Here is a 16,062-nt window from a genome sequence, read left to right on the forward strand (position 1 = left end):
AATCTAGCTTACCACATGATTAATGGCATTAAACCATTTTACAATTACAATTATATATTTTATTTCGAGAAAAAAGCCAAGGTTTAAATAAACCCAAGGAATTCATACATACAAAAATTGGAACCATGGTGAAATTAAACTCATTCAATATATAAATGAAATGCATGAATAAAAGTACATTAACTAAGATATTAAGCGAATATAGCTTAATTATTAGATATGTAATTAATTTGTGTGTGTATAAAACAAACTTAGCAACACATTGTGAAACTTTAAAATAATTTGAGTTTTGTTTAGATTATAAAATACATCAAATTAATAGAAATCTAGGGTTTAATTATATTATTGTATATACATTGATCAAATGTCATGCCATTAAAGAGTTAAAGTATAACATTTTCCTTTTATTATTTGGTTATTTTGTACAGGTATTCGTGCTCGAACAATATAATCTAAACTCCATTAACTAACAATTACACTCGATGTTATATTATAATTGGTTCTGAGAGTGAGGAATAGGTCAAGTAGTTAGAGCTTCACTCCCGATTCTAGGAGGTCCTGGGATCGATTCTCACCCCCGCCCTTATGGCTCTCTAAATACCACAAAAAAAAAAAAAAAAAAATATAGTTAGTGCTTAGTTTCGAAATGAATATTAGCATGTGGTAGGCTAAATAGCTAGATTATAACTCCACTAATTTCGGAATATTTCATATGAAACAAAACATGTGAGAAATGTCATAAAACCGAGTAAACTAATTAAAGAATTAAAAAAAACATTAAGAAAAGTCAATGAGCATAAGTTTAATTATCAAAGCATATAAGGCGAAGGAATCGAAGCCTGATATCTTATCACTTTCGCATTACAAAAAATGATATCTTATCACCTTCAAACCAACTTGCATTGATAACAGCATATTCCGAGTATAAAATTTTGTTAAGTCGGCAAAATTATTAATACCAAATACTCCGTATTTAATCAGCTACCCGTTAAAAAAAGCCATGCAAATATCACACGTCACCGTATACTCCGTAGTACGGAATAAAGTTGCAAAGTATGGGGTATATTGCCCAAATGTATATAATAAGATGATTATGGCTAAGGTTATTTTGGAAAATTTTTGACATCTAAATTGATTTTTTTTTTTTTTTTGAGAATACATCTAAATTGAAATTGATCAAATGCTATTTAGAGCATTTAGTACCTCCGTTTCATATTACTTGCAACGATTGGATATTTTTTTCTCTCTACTTTATGTCAAATCATTACAAATAATATGAAACGGAGGTAGTATATTTTAACTTACTAAAAAATTTTAGATACACAACATACCCGGGTGTAATGTGTCAAATACACCTAAAATTATTTTCAGCTCTTGTTTAAAAAAAAACTTTATCAAATGAGTAAAAACCAGCCCTTAGATACACCTACTTATACATGCACTTAGAGTAAAATGTTGTGTTAATTTACAACTAATTCAACTCTTTGAATAGTTTTTCTAAGGCATTATTTAAATAAATATGAACATTTAATTATAAAAATTATAATTTCAACACCTTATGAGTATTATTTTAGCCTTTTAGGATTCAACCGTTCAAGTAATATACTTGTTCCTAGCTATCATCTACCAAGTTTTACAAAAAACAAATTAAAATTATTCTAAGTATAAAATTAAAAGCCAGAAACGCGTTTCAAGTATTTAGGGGCAGGACTTCATAAACCTTTATTTCACGTGAAATGAACGGTAACGTGAGGTATTGACTTTAAACTCTACTTATCTAAGTTATCTTGACTAATTTTTTTAATTTTCTTTTTATGCGCAAAGTAAGGTTATAGTTTGACTTACTGCTTCAGTTATTATGCCACATTCATGCAGACGAATTGTATTGGATATATTTTACTCAATCTAGTATTATACGGCTAACACCGTACCTTTGTCGATTTATGTAGTAATCAAAGTTTTTCCTTTGTTTAATCAACTTCATCTTATCATCCACCACATTCCCTTGTCATTTCATGAATAATTATGTATTCATATTCACATTTGGTTTCTCTACAGTACAAAATTTCGACTTTTATACTATTTATATATTTTTCTCCTTTTGTTTATTTATCTATTAACCGATTATTATACTTGCATGTCAATGTATATACGACATCTCTGAAAAAATAATAAGAAATAGATGATTGAATGAAATTCTAACTTTTTTTTTTCTCCCAAATTACACCATTTGCCATTGTGATATGCGTATCACAGCTTCAATCAAGAGTTTCCAAGGCTCATTTAATTTTCAAATAATGCTATTATTAGTTTTAATTAGCCTAAGTTAAAACAACACCTTGATAATTCGTATAATTTCCCAATTTCACATACTTTCTTCCAAAAAATGTGATCGCGATCTAATTAGTTGAACATAGCTTGGGTGAATGAAGTGTTAGAACCATAAACGTAATACGTGATACCTTGAAAATTGTCAAGCCGCCATATCAACTTTACTTTTGTTTAGTGATGTCAAGTTCATTGTAAAACCAATTGCTGATATAATTGGAGAAAGATGGAAGCTCACCAACGTTATAAACTTGTATTTTATTAGTCGTCTCTCTTTAATTATTTCATTAATGTGGGACAATTAATCCCAACTCACATGAGAACAATTATATTTTAGACAAGATATTGACGTCATTTACTTTTGTAAATTTATTAAAAAGACAATCTTGATTTATGCATGCAATCAATCATGTTATGAAGATAAATCTACACCAATATGAACTGATCATCTGAGACTTAGAAGTATATTTGTTATTTCATAGGCACAAATTCTCAATAAATTAACAAAAAATCATGTATTACAAACAGAAAGCCAGTCAAGCTAGACATTGGCTGGCCGTGTGCCCCGTCGTGTGCTACCATCTTCTTCTGATACATAATGTTTGGCTGTAGAACTTCTCTCATTCCTGCTGCCTTCGGCGAATTTCATGCTTACTTTATGAAGCCCTTTTGCCTGCTCATCTGCATCCCATTCCTTCATGTAGTAGTCTTCTTCTGTAACACCTTGTTTTGGACCGACCAACATACCGCCCCATTGAGGGAAATATATCGATGCTAAGCTAAGGGTTGTAACAATGATTATAATACCCATGTATGTTATTCCATCTTCTATTTTAAATTGTGAACCTCTGAAGAATATTGCTTGACATATCACTGCACCCGCGTTTCCTCCTGCTCCTGATATGCCCGATACCAACCCCAAAGATCTGAAAAAAACACACGTACGTATAACTTTTACAAGTTAGCATCTGTAGGATTGTAGCAAGTAAAAAATTATAAAAAGTTGATATTTTACTTTTTACGCTAAGACATATAAAACAGAGAAATTATTGAAGTAGTATGATTAATTTACCTTCTTGAGACAAAAGGAACAACCCCAAATGTGAGTCCTTCAGAAGCTTGAACAAGAAAGCAAAAGATCAACATGACTGCAATGGTAGCGCTTAAAGTGTCAAGGCGTCCCATAATAATACACATTACACCACTTAGTGTCTGAACACCCCACCACCCCCACAATCTCCCCCTCATTCCATACTTTTTCGCCATGAAATCCGAAAACAATCCACCACATGACCTAGAGAAAATGTTAACCAGACCAAATAGTGCACCAACAATTCCTGCAAGGTTAAGGTTAAGATTGAACCGATCATAGAAGTAGAAAACAATGACATTTGTGACGGCTAGTTCAACTCCGAAACAGAATCCATATCCTATAGCAGTGATATAACTTCTGTAATTGGTGACTGCATGATATATAACCTTCTTAGCATTGTCCTTGTGCATTTCACCAGATTTCTGAAGGCGAAGAAAATTCCCATCAGGAAGGTCTTGGCCTAACAGCATAACAGCAAACGTCGAAAACATCTGAAAAAAAGCCGGTATGAAGAATGCAATCCTCCAGGCAGTGAATGCTGTTTCAGGTCCAGTACACTTGAGGATTAAACTGTAAAGAAGTGGCATGACAAGGTTAGCTACTCCTCCGCCGAGGTTCCCCCATCCACCTGACTGACCGTTAGCTATACCAACTACTCTAGGGGAGAACATACAGCTCATCCAATACTGTGTAGACACAAAAGTGGCTAGAGAAAATCCGGTAAAAAACCGCATCAGGAAGTAACTAACAGGTGTGCTAGCCATTGCAGAGAGGTAAACAGCAGGTACTGTGAGTAAACAGGTGACTGCAGAAGCGAGGCGAGGACCTGTCATGTCACAGGCAAAACCTAAGGCAAGACGGGCAAAAATCGCCCCGGAAACAGATGCAATCCCTGCATTACCAATGTCACTGGCTGTAAGATTAAGGTTATCACGGATAATTGGTAACAGAGGCGGAGCTGCAAATGTTGACAGAAAACAAGTGAAATATTGAAACCAACTCAAATGAAATGCTACCATATGAGGCTTTGCAATTGAAAATAATGGAAAAATTGTGGCCTTATTTTCTGTATCAACTGGCAGAACAAATTTTTTTGTTTCAGATAACTCGTAATTCTCTCCAACAATATTGGAAGCCATGTTGTACTTTTCGTACTATTTTTTGTTCTGAAATTAGATTATAATGTGTTAGATGTTATTTTGGGTTCAACTTTATATTGTAGTTTGTACACTTTTGAGTTGAAGAGGTCATTAGTAGTACTATTTATGTGTACATATTTCTTTTTATTGGTTTTTATCATCCTATGACTTGTTGCTGCGTCTTGTTTTGTCGTTTGCTAGCGAGCTCAGCGGAGTCTCTGTCTTTTACCATGACTCATGAACCTAAGGTTTCTGTATGATGTTGATTTTTTGTTAGGAATATACTCCGTACAACTTGTTCGTGCGTCTTGTTTTGTCGTCTGATAATGAATTTTATGTACTCTTTAACATTTTGTATGAATGATTGAATGAAGCTATTCTTAGAGCATTATATTATAGTGTAAATTCATTCATCATCATAAAGTATCAATGTTATACTACCTACTAAAAGTTGTAAGAGTAAAGTACGTGAATGATCATCTACATGATAATAAAGTCTATGACTTCATTGACAGTTCATTGCTATTAACATGGCTCTTTCTTGACAGGAAGTTGAATGAAAACTAATAGTTTCGCCGAATAACGTTGGTATATTCTGTTATTAGTTCTTTTGAAGCTTTAAGAAATTATTCTTGTATTCAATCATCTTTCAACAAAGTTAATAAATTTATGTTGATTGACTTCTACAAATGTCCAAATTATATTTATAATGGACTATAGAAGGAAGAAATAAATTAAATGTAATGTACGGAGTAGTTGTAATCACGAACCTAATCTCCCGTTTGATATGCCTCATTATACTCTAAACACAATAAAATTGATTAATTTGAAATTTCCAATTACAATATTCAATCATATTTCAACATTTTTGGAACATTATATGTAGGCTGATTTGTCGTATTAGTGTAGAAAATGGAGAATTTTTGACAAATTCAGGCATTATATTGTCAATGTCATACAAGTACAATAAATATCCAACTTCATAATCATATTGTACTAATCATGAGGAAATCTAGATGCTAATATAACTGGTCTTCGCAGTCATTCAATAAATACTCACATGCATATGTACTTAACTAGAGCTAGCTTATATCATGCTTCAATACCTAATAAGTACTAATTTCACGGCTCGTTTGATATAATTCCTCCGTTAAATGTTAATTGCAACAAAAGAATATTTATATCTCACAAAAAAATAATCCTCTGTTGCAATTAACATTTAACGGAAGACGTATAAGTAATAATAAATTGTGAAAATAAGAATGGATTTATTTTATTTTTCCATTGTTATTGTTAATTTATTGTTTTTCTCTAAAAGGAGAAAACAAATGAAGCATGAACTCAGGTTTCTCGTTTATTTACCCAGCTTTGCAGTACTGTAAATATTTTCGAGCGCGATCCTTCTCCCACAGCCTGCGGCAACAGGCCAACAGCTACTGTTTTGAAGGCAAATCTCACACAAGCGTGATAATTGCTTGGAATAATGGGTCAGGGTCCAAGATAACTTCTCGCGCTAGTGCCTTATTTGAATTGGAAGGATCAGAAGTAATTGCTCTCAACTTTGCAAAAGTGTAACCTAAACATGTCATTGAATTTCAATTCCGAGAGATCCAACATCATGCAAGTATACAACTCTGAATGAGAACAACTAGATTTGAAATTTATGGTAGAAAAAAATGGGAAAACTTTCCCTTCCTTTACATGATCAAAAATTTTACACCCCAAACAGACGTTAAAAGGAAAGCTAACATACTAGTATTATACTACTATATCTTTAAAAAAAAAAAGGAAATACTGTAAAGGAGATTCTGAATAGAGAGAAGGAAAGAAAAGTAACATGATGACATTACATGAATGTGGTTAGCCAACAAATCCATAAGTTTGTACTATAGTGGAGGATAGAAGTATGATGATAAGGAGAATCCTAAAAAGAGGAAGCCACCGACGGTGGCGACTGTGCGTTGCGAGATCCTGGACGCCAACATGCTTCCTCCCACCACAGCTACTGAAGTGCAGACCAAGTGGCCCAGTATGGCCCCCACGCATACGCCCAACGCGTTTTTGTGTGTGGCCAGCTGCAAGTCAAGATAATATTTTCATTAGAATTATCAAAGCTGCAAGTCAAGACCCAGGACAAAATTTCGTACAAAAGCAATCCATACATATAAAGCAAAACCCATTATAAATTTATAATGCATGCTCCAGCTTTACTACTTTTGGTGAAAATAAGATAGATTTGCCAATTACGCAAAAATCAAACCAGAACCACAGGAACTCTGTCCACATTTACATATTTTCCTTGTGCTTAAAATCAAGGGCTTGATGACTCGTAAAGAAAACAGCAGGCAACAGTTATTATTAGAAGCAAAACAATGACATGCAAAACTAGCAAGGAAATGAGAAACGATGCAACAAAAGAATTCATCACAAGACAAATTGAAATTATGAGCTAGTAGCATGACAATATTCCCCGTTCACTGAGATTATAGCTGCTGCTTAAAGCAATGAAAGTCATATTGTCATGAATTTAAAAGGCAGAGAGAAAACTTGTAGAAGTGCTTATGGTTTATAAATTCAATGGAAGTTGAACTTACAGCAATTGTAGCAATCTGACTACGATCCCCCCATTCAGCCAAGAAGGTGAGAATAAATGACTGCAAAATATGTAAAGCAACAATATTAGATGATCCGCGTTGCAGTAAGACTCTTCTAAGAGGTTCGATGACAATTTTAAAATAACATTAACATGACCTCCCTTATAAATAATTAGATATAATGAGGGATTGCATATTTTGTTTTCCAGATACTAGAAGAATTAATTAAATATATAAATCAGTTCCAAGCATACCTCCAAGAATATAGGAGTTAAAAATCTTGATAAGAAACGGCGTATGGATGTTTTGCCTTGTCCTCCCTCGAGCTTTTCTTCAACCTGGAAAAATATATATGTAAATAAATAAAATAAAAATTAAACAAGATATTAAGTAAAAGAATTTTAATAAATACAGAGGCACCCCAAATCAGTAAGCAGAAATTACATAGCTACTCAACTACTAAAGCAAGAGTCAGCCTCGGTGTTTCATATATTACAAGGGAACTACAGAAAGGGATATAATGTTCCAGGCATGCAGCCATGAATTGTCCTTGCTCCCAATAAAGTCAGGCAATATAAGAAAATTTCTCTAAACAATTAATCCAAGAAGGACAGGTATCAAATATAAAAGCCATACAAAGTAAAGAAACTCAGAACACTAAATAAACATTAGAGCCACTCATTGCAACACACTAAGCAGTGATGTCAAGGAGACTTATTGATCGATACATAAACATCAAACAAAACCAGTCTCATAACCCAAAGAAAAAAGATAATGACAATCAATCATAAATTGCACAAGTAACATACTAGCACTTTGTTGATTACAAGAATAATATATGTTCGATGGCATGCCACATGAATAAAGGCAACCAACAAGAAAGAAGCATCCACATGCAAAATGCAAAGAAGTTAAAGTAGAAAGAGGAATGATGACATACCTCTTCCATTTCCTTCTTCTGTGATGCTTTAGGATCAGACTTCCAAGCAATGTAAAGCAGACGCAAACCAAAAAATAGATAAAGAACTGCATGGAAAAAAGAAAATATACATTGTAAGAAAATAAATATAGCACATAACCCAATAAGTTGATAAGCAAAATAATCAAGCAACATGAAACAGCAGTCATTAACTAGGGATTTTTCAGTGTCTTGAGTGTGGGTGGGTGGGTGGGGAATTGTTAATTGTTAGCTAATACTTGATTGAATTGGTCGATTTGACCAGCTCACATTACTGCTTAGGGTATTGAATAAACTGAGAAACAGTGCATAGCTCTAGACAAACTGCAAATCAACTCCTACAAGTGCTGCTAATGCACTATGGAACATCTGTGTTGGTTAAAGATGCATTAAAAAAAAATAGCTAATGAGATGCCAACAACGCAGAAAATAAGATATTTGAAAATTTTGGGGTTCAGAGATAAATAATCACACATCCATCCCCACACACAATAAAATTAAATTAAATAAAATATGCATGAAATAGTAGTATAACAATCTAAAAGAAGGCTAACCCTTCCCAACACACAACAAAGAACACAACATTAACAGCATATACAAGATATACCTGTAGCTGCACTGTTTGTATGCTTCCTTGATATCAAATTTGGAACTATCCTACCAAGTCCAGTGGAGAGAACCTATTGACAAAATAACATCAATGAGCCTCACCAAAGCACAACACATTATCTTCCATAGTTGCAAATGCATGTGGTTGCAGAAAATCACATGGAAGTACAAGAAGATAAAAGAGAAAATTCTTGCTGAATAAAGAAAAAAGAAAAACTTACTGTCATCACAACCAAGGCACTGAGAGCTCCAGATAATACAATGGACTTTGGATGACGCATTGCCATTAAAGCTGCTATGATAAATGTCTCATCTCCGATCTATCACAAAATCATCAGCTATTAAGCCCTACATAATTACATATGCATGAATCTAGCAGGAGTGGACACTGAAAGATAAGATGGAGAGAACTAAGAGTAAATAGTAACAATAGGTGGTGATGATACGTTATGATTTAATGTACAACGATCTGAATATTATTACAGTAGTGGCTGGAGAACAAACCTCGCTCACAAGTATCATACATAAACTTGCAAAGAAGGCATCAAAAACTCCTAAACCAGAGTCCAAATTTATGCCCAGATGTATGGAATCAGCATCTTTTCCCAGGTGCTCCAGCACAATCTGCAACAATAACCCATATTTGTAATCTTGAGATGTATTCATATTACAGTTATTAAAACATATCTACACCAACACCAAAGACTCACCCACCAACACACATATATTAATGATAAAGCCAACATTGTGTATTATATCGTCAGCATGATAGATAGAGCAAGACATCAACACAGATATTCATTGATAATATAAGGAGAACATAAATGGGAAAATAACTATGGTAAGATGAAGGAAATAAGACCAAAAGAAAGGATTGATTTAACTATCAATACAAGCCTGATACAACATATAAGAAACCAGCAAAATGGGAAGTCTAAATTCCAGAGTCCGTGAAATAAAGAGGTGAGATCAGAGGAGGGAACCTGCCCAGATAACTAAATTCATCCACTGTCCCTCACACAATAGCACATTTCCAGATTTTGTCAACTTAAACCTTAAATTGTTTAAACCTCACCATTGTCATTCACCAAGTACACATACATTAGTAACTAAGATATATCTGAATGTGCATTACATGCTGCTGCATGAAGTGGTGGCAGCCTTCTAAATTGTCACCATCCCTGGAAGGGATCAAACATAGATATCACTTGTAGCCTCTTGGGCCAATTGTCACCAGAACTGCAAGTTTCTATACTGCATGAGTTCAAAACTTCACAAATGTATAGTGACTATCACCATTGGAGTCTTTTGGAAGAACTTCGCAACAAACTCTCAGCTTGAGCAGCTCCAGTACGCTTGTACTCTCCCATTCTCAACATACTAACTTCCTCATGCTTGTCTTCCAAAACGACTCTAATGGTAATATTCACAATATATTCTAGCTAATCTTGAACTCGGCAACATAAAAACAACTGCAGTTTTTTATGACAAGTGAACCAGATCCAAAAAGACAATTAGGCTATGCATATATCCCAGCCACAGATAATGAAAAATCAAAAGGCAATACACCACTTCATGAAGCAACAAGCAGCAATTATCATAACTTCTTAGCTTCAGTATCGAAAGATTTTAGCAACAGTTGACAAATAGTCAAAATGTTAGATAGCTCTTCGTGTATTTGCAATAATAGCACAAACTTTGATATGTCTTATGTCAGTAAAACCCTTCACTAAAATAAAAATTAAATAAATAAACAACTCTTTATGATACAAGATTTCAAAACCTTGCACAAGGTAGGCCACTAGCAATTTCGATTGAAAGAGCTTTAATCATGGAACTCTCATATCATTGTCGCCCTATTGACCATAATATCTTACCCCTTCAAAAGGACAAAAGTTATGCCCCACCAATTCACCACAAAATTGCTACTAAAATTTGCACTCTGACGCAATAAAGTAATTGCATTATTTGACAATGACTAATAAAAGATGCCAAAAATTGACAAAGTTTAATACTTCCTCCGTTCTATTAATATTGCAACAATGGACTTTTTGCACTATTCATCACTCTTGTTTGACCATATAATATGAGTTATACGTTAAGCAAAATATAGTCAAGTGGGATCTTGTTGGATTCGTCTCATAAAATACTTTCACAATATCAACTTTTTATAATTTTTACTCTTACACAATTTTAGATATTTAGCATATAAAAGGTGTTTCGGGATGCGTAATTTCCTCCTTGTTGCAATATTAACAGAACGGAGGAAGTATAATTCTTCCCAAGAGTGGATAATGAAAGATCAAAGATGCTCCTTATGAAGAGCATGCATTCCTAATTAACAAGTTACATTTTCAAAACTGAAACACATAGGTCTAATGTAGATGATGATTGGCAATTTATATGCTTATTCAGGTATTTGTAATGAGACAACAGCAATGTATAAATGCTTTCAGGTCTTCTATTAGTTCTATCCCTGAGCTAAAAGCCTACTCGTAATATGCAAGAACTATAATGATACTCCCTCCGTCCCTAAATTACATTCCTACTTTTCTCTATTATGTGAGGAATAAATGCTAGAAGTAGGAATGTAATGCTAGAAGTAGGAATGTAATTTAGGGACAGAGGGAGTACAAATAGTTGAAAACCTTGTGTCCATATAACCACTGCCACATTCTACAAACAAAATACTCATCATCTTCTATGTTGTCTCATAGAGCTTTTAGTGCACTACATAGGTTAAAGGCAAATGCACATTTGCAAACTTGTGGTATGCCTGTCACTTGCATAGGCATGGTACATAGATCAATGAATAAAGTGTCCCTTCCAATACCCTGAATAAACCGACCCTTCCTAAATAACTATCGTTGCATCTCAGAGACTTGGATAACTCATTTATTACAAATCATGTTCTTAATTAAGGCCATGTAACCAAAATTCAGCAGCATTACTAAAAAAGTAGTGTTAAACTGTTCATCATTATCAGACTATTAACGCATTTACAGAAGAACTAGAACCCAATTTTAAAAGGTATAATTAAAATAAATCAATGCATCAAATTTCCATGTATAAACCAATCCCATCAAGATCAATGAAATGAACAAAAATTATCAAAAATTCTAGCACCAAATCACACTACATTGGTTCAAATCACTGAAATCTAGTCAAATCAATGCATTCCTCAAACCTTACTACGCCGTCCCAAATCCTTTACTGATCCACCAACCCTCTCATTCTGATCATCATCACCACTTTCCTGAAAAATTAATACAACTTCATAAGATCTCAAAATTCCCAGAAATATTAAAATATTGAAATTGTTCACAGATCAAGAAACTAATTACCTGAGCTGAGATAGCAGAAGCAAGCAGCAACCCAATGACAAAAATCGACAGAACAGCAAATCGGTAAGTCAAATACCTATTTCTAGGGTTTAATCGGAAACCCATTTCCCCAAATCTACAAAAAGAAGAGGGAAATTGGGGGAATTTGAAAAATGATTAGAAATCAGATCTTCAAGGATCTTCGTTGGAAATGTGAAATTGAAAGGAATATCCCCAAAATCGTAAGATAAAAAATGGGGAAAGAATCAGAAAATTAGGGTTTGATTTAGCGTAAATTGACCGTAAAGGGGAGATGAAAACAAGATCGAATAATTAAAAATGAGATTTGGGTGGAGTTACAAAAGCAGTTTCTCACTCTAATTTCTGGGTTGAATTAAAAAACGAGGAGAGAGAGAGAGAGAGAGATTAAGCCATGGCCGACAATTGAGTTAACTCGGCGCTTTAACACAGTTGGATACTCCGTATCACAAGATTTGCAAGCTCACCAACCCACCAAGTTGCACTACACTACTACTGTACTTTAGAAGCATCATAGTTGACTCCGTTTATCACTGTTAAACTAATTAGATTATCAACGTGTGTGTATATTATACAGAGTAATCCGTAACGTAGTGAGTATTCGTTGTGTTATTTTGATCATCGTACACCTACTTTATAGGTCAATGCTTGAGAGTAGAGAAGAGGATAAGGGAATCCCTCAACTCTCAAGCAAATGTAGTTAGTGGGGTTCGAACTTTGAATTTCCACGAACTCTACCAAGCTTTAATGCTTAATCTATCTATCTATCTATTAACTATTAATAAAATAGAATTTGTTGACGTCACCATTGTCCACGTGTCACTTTCTCAATAAAATTTTTCCCGCCTGAATGCAATGATAATATCACATTTTTTTCTTTCGTTTTTTCAAAAAAAAAATTTTTTTTTTTTTTATAGAACTATCATATTTAACATTTTTGAAATTTAAATATTAGAAGCTTCTACATTACAATTAAAACCTATCAATTTATCGTAGGAAATTGAAACAATTTTAAATAGCACACTAATAAATGACATCTTACATTGAACTATAAATTAGACAACGTGGAACATATACCATATCATAATTTTGATTAAAATATAATTTTTTAAAAAATTACAAAATATATGTAATTCTTATTTATATACATGTATAATAGCGATTTATTTTAAAAATATACAAATTAAAAATAGGATTTATATAAACTGTGCATCGCACGGGTTCTAACCTAGTTACTAAGTATTTCAAAGATTCTAATCTCGTTGCTATTAGTTTTACTACAAAAGGGTTCACAAAGAAACTAATCTTATCCGATCCCTTTGGACCTTGTATGAACTTGAAAGCCAAAACTTCTTTACTAGTATCCTCCGTTTCATACTATTTGCAATGAGTAGACATTTTTTCTCTCCATTTTATGACAAATCATTACAAACAATATATAACTGAGATAGTAATTTGTTTGTAAAGCTTTACAAAAATGGGCATAGAAAGCGAAGTAAAATCTACAGTATAAAGCTTACTCTCCCGCTCAAGTCTCCAACTTCATCATTGGTCAAAAAATAGAAAGGGATTGAAAGGGTTTTAGAATAGGCTCGTACTCATCAATTAGCTACGGAGTAGCTCATTATTAGTGTTAATTTTGTCATTACCGATTTGATTAATTCATGCAATTATGATTAGAACAAGAGTATATGGTAGTTGATTCTTGTCCACTTGTCAATTTGTTATAGGGATTAAAGGGATATCCACCTAAGAAAATACTATTCTCCTTTTCTTTTTGGTGATTTTTATATATGTAGATTTATACACTACTATGTCAAACCCATATGTCTTATGCCACAAAACATGGTCAACAACTGCTCACTAAGGGTCTGTTCTCACTAAATGAACTCAACTGAATTGAACTAAACTAAATTAAACTGAACTGAAATTAATATTTTATAAGAGAAGGAAATTATGAGCTGAACTAAACTGAAAAATAAACGTATGAGAACAGGCCCTAAGTATTGTGTACTCGTGTAGGAAAATTTAAAACAAAATGGTTCAAGCATGGCTGAGAATACGTGTTACCATGCCGCGTCATGCGATACCTAATTCCTTTTATTTATTTTCATTGTCGATGATGTGTGGCATCATACGGATTCATATCACTGTGTCTTTTTTAAATTGGCCCAAAACTGCAAGCATATATGGTGTCTAGTGTTGTACTTCGTATCCTGCTGTGTCGTATTGTATCATAGATCAACTCAACCTAGTACAGTGCCATCTTTAGTCTAATATAAACAGAGGTGTGAATTATATAATAAATTAAGATATTCATAATTACGTTTTTATTGCCTTAAAGTGTACAACATTAATTGAGTGAATAGGGATAAAAACTTTACCTAAAGTTTTAGTCGTCTAATATGAATTGCAAAAGTGGAATAATTTTTATTTTTTTATTCATTCAAGAGTTTTATTTTATTTTATATTTTTAAGAAATTTTATGTCAATCTAGCAAAAAGGATATTTAATTACACTTTTAGTTCAAACAATACTTCTCCTTTTCCCCTTTTTGTTACACTTAAATGCTGTAAACTTGTAATTCACAAACCAAGACATATGATGACATTGATAAAAAAAAATTTGAATCTTTTTTTTTTCTATATAATTAAATCCCCTTTTGTTATTCTTATTTAACTTTGCTAATTAACAAATTTCCACTAATTATTTTTTTTTTCAAATCCTACTCGTATAAATCCATGTTTATGAATCTGCGCGTAGCTGTTATTATGCTAATAATGATTCTTTAGTTTGTGACTGTTTGTCAGCTATGTAAATTCTTTGATTGACTTGTGAATTGTTGTATGGTTGTTCATTTGAAAAGAGTTCCAAAAAGAGCATTAATATGCGTGGAATATATTCGATCTCCAACTGCATGTATTATCTGATTATCACGAGTTATCACATGATATCACATTGTTACTCGATCAGGGTGCTAGCATGAAAATGACGTTGATGGGTATTAATTAGGTTATTGGTATGAAACAACTTTATACGGTCTGGTCGGGCGGTAGTTGAATGATAAAAAATGGTTTTGAAAACAAATATGGACAATAGAGCAATAATGTCAAATTTGTTGTTTTTTTTTTCTTTTTTCATTTGGATATAATTTGAACTCACTAATATTATACTGAATATATTTCTATTTCAAGATCACTACACTCTCACAGATATTAAGTATTTTTATAATGGTAACTTTCTCATTTCGAAAGGTAATTACAATACACAACAAAATTTTCCTATTTTTTTATACAATACACAACAAATTTTTCCTATTGCCAAAAACTACCTGTGCTAAAATTTGTTCGTTTAATAATTATGATTTATCAAGAGAAAATTCAATTTAATTAGTGAGTCACCTAATCATAATTCAACTTAACCAAAGATTGAACCACTATTTTGGAATTAAACCAATATAATCAAGGCTACATAGCTATTTAATGCAGTCAAAAATAATGAGCACTAACCTTTTTCCTATTAAAAAGTTGATTACCTTCTGTTAAAATGTCACTCTCAGAATCTGATAAAATGCAGGCAATGATTTTACTAGCCAAGTAAAATTATAAATTTATCAGTTCTAGAACTTTTAGTGACCTATAACATTTAGACACATGATCTTATTACAAAATAAATAAATTAAAAAAAAAAATGAGACAAAGATAATAAGAATATCATGAAAACAGGAGACACCTGTAATTGGTAAAAAAAAATAAAAAGAGTAGATTTGCCTCAAAAAAAAAAAAAAAATAAATAAAAAGAGTAGATTTTGCGAATGAGGTCCGATATCCCCGGTACCTGGTCCAAACAGTCCCTTATATTCTCTATTTTAATTTTTAATTATAAAAAAGAAAATATTGCAAACGCCATTACAAGTGTCCACGTGTCCTGGTTAAGCTTAAGCATGATTAAGTGTAAACGTCAACCTTAAAAAGTAATA

General features: G+C 32.8%; 2 protein-coding genes across 2 annotated transcripts; both read right to left on the reverse strand.

Moving 5' to 3' along the window:
* Positions 1-2,869: 2,869 nt before the first annotated feature.
* On the reverse strand, positions 2,870-4,560 carry LOC145627444 (high affinity nitrate transporter 2.5-like). Its single transcript, XM_081679829.1, has 2 exons — positions 3,401-4,560; positions 2,870-3,254 (listed from the first exon to the last, which is right to left on the reverse strand). The coding sequence occupies exons 1-2, from the start codon at positions 4,558-4,560 to the stop codon at positions 2,870-2,872; spliced, it is 1,545 nt and encodes a 514-aa protein (XP_081535955.1).
* Positions 4,561-6,391: 1,831 nt separating this feature from the next.
* LOC145628576 (GDT1-like protein 3) lies at positions 6,392-12,615 on the reverse strand. The gene is made up of 9 exons (XM_081680909.1): positions 12,066-12,615; positions 11,909-11,977; positions 9,226-9,345; positions 8,943-9,041; positions 8,720-8,792; positions 8,095-8,180; positions 7,409-7,492; positions 7,155-7,214; positions 6,392-6,635 (listed from the first exon to the last, which is right to left on the reverse strand). Exons 1-9 carry the CDS (start codon positions 12,168-12,170, stop codon positions 6,447-6,449), a joined length of 885 nt encoding a protein of 294 aa, XP_081537035.1. The 5' UTR covers positions 12,171-12,615; the 3' UTR covers positions 6,392-6,446.
* Between the last annotated feature and the right edge of the window lie 3,447 nt (positions 12,616-16,062).

This window comes from Chenopodium album, chromosome 4 (genome assembly GCF_948465745.1).
Source record: "Chenopodium album chromosome 4, dcCheAlbu1.1, whole genome shotgun sequence".
NCBI lineage: Eukaryota > Viridiplantae > Streptophyta > Magnoliopsida > Caryophyllales > Amaranthaceae > Chenopodium > Chenopodium album.

Coding starts and splice junctions, on each gene's coding strand:
- LOC145627444 (XM_081679829.1), bottom strand. CDS start 4,560: ATGGCTTCCAATATTGTTGGAGAGAATTACGAGTTATCTGAAACAAAA. Junction 3,255..3,400: donor GTTCCTTTTGTCTCAAGAAG/GTAAATTAATCA, acceptor TGTTTTTTTCAG/ATCTTTGGGGTTGGTATCGG.
- LOC145628576 (XM_081680909.1), bottom strand. CDS start 12,170: ATGGGTTTCCGATTAAACCCTAGAAATAGGTATTTGACTTACCGATTT. Junction 9,042..9,225: donor GTATGATACTTGTGAGCGAG/GTTTGTTCTCCA, acceptor ATTTTGTGATAG/ATCGGAGATGAGACATTTAT. Junction 8,793..8,942: donor GTGCCTTGGTTGTGATGACA/GTAAGTTTTTCT, acceptor TTTTGTCAATAG/GTTCTCTCCACTGGACTTGG.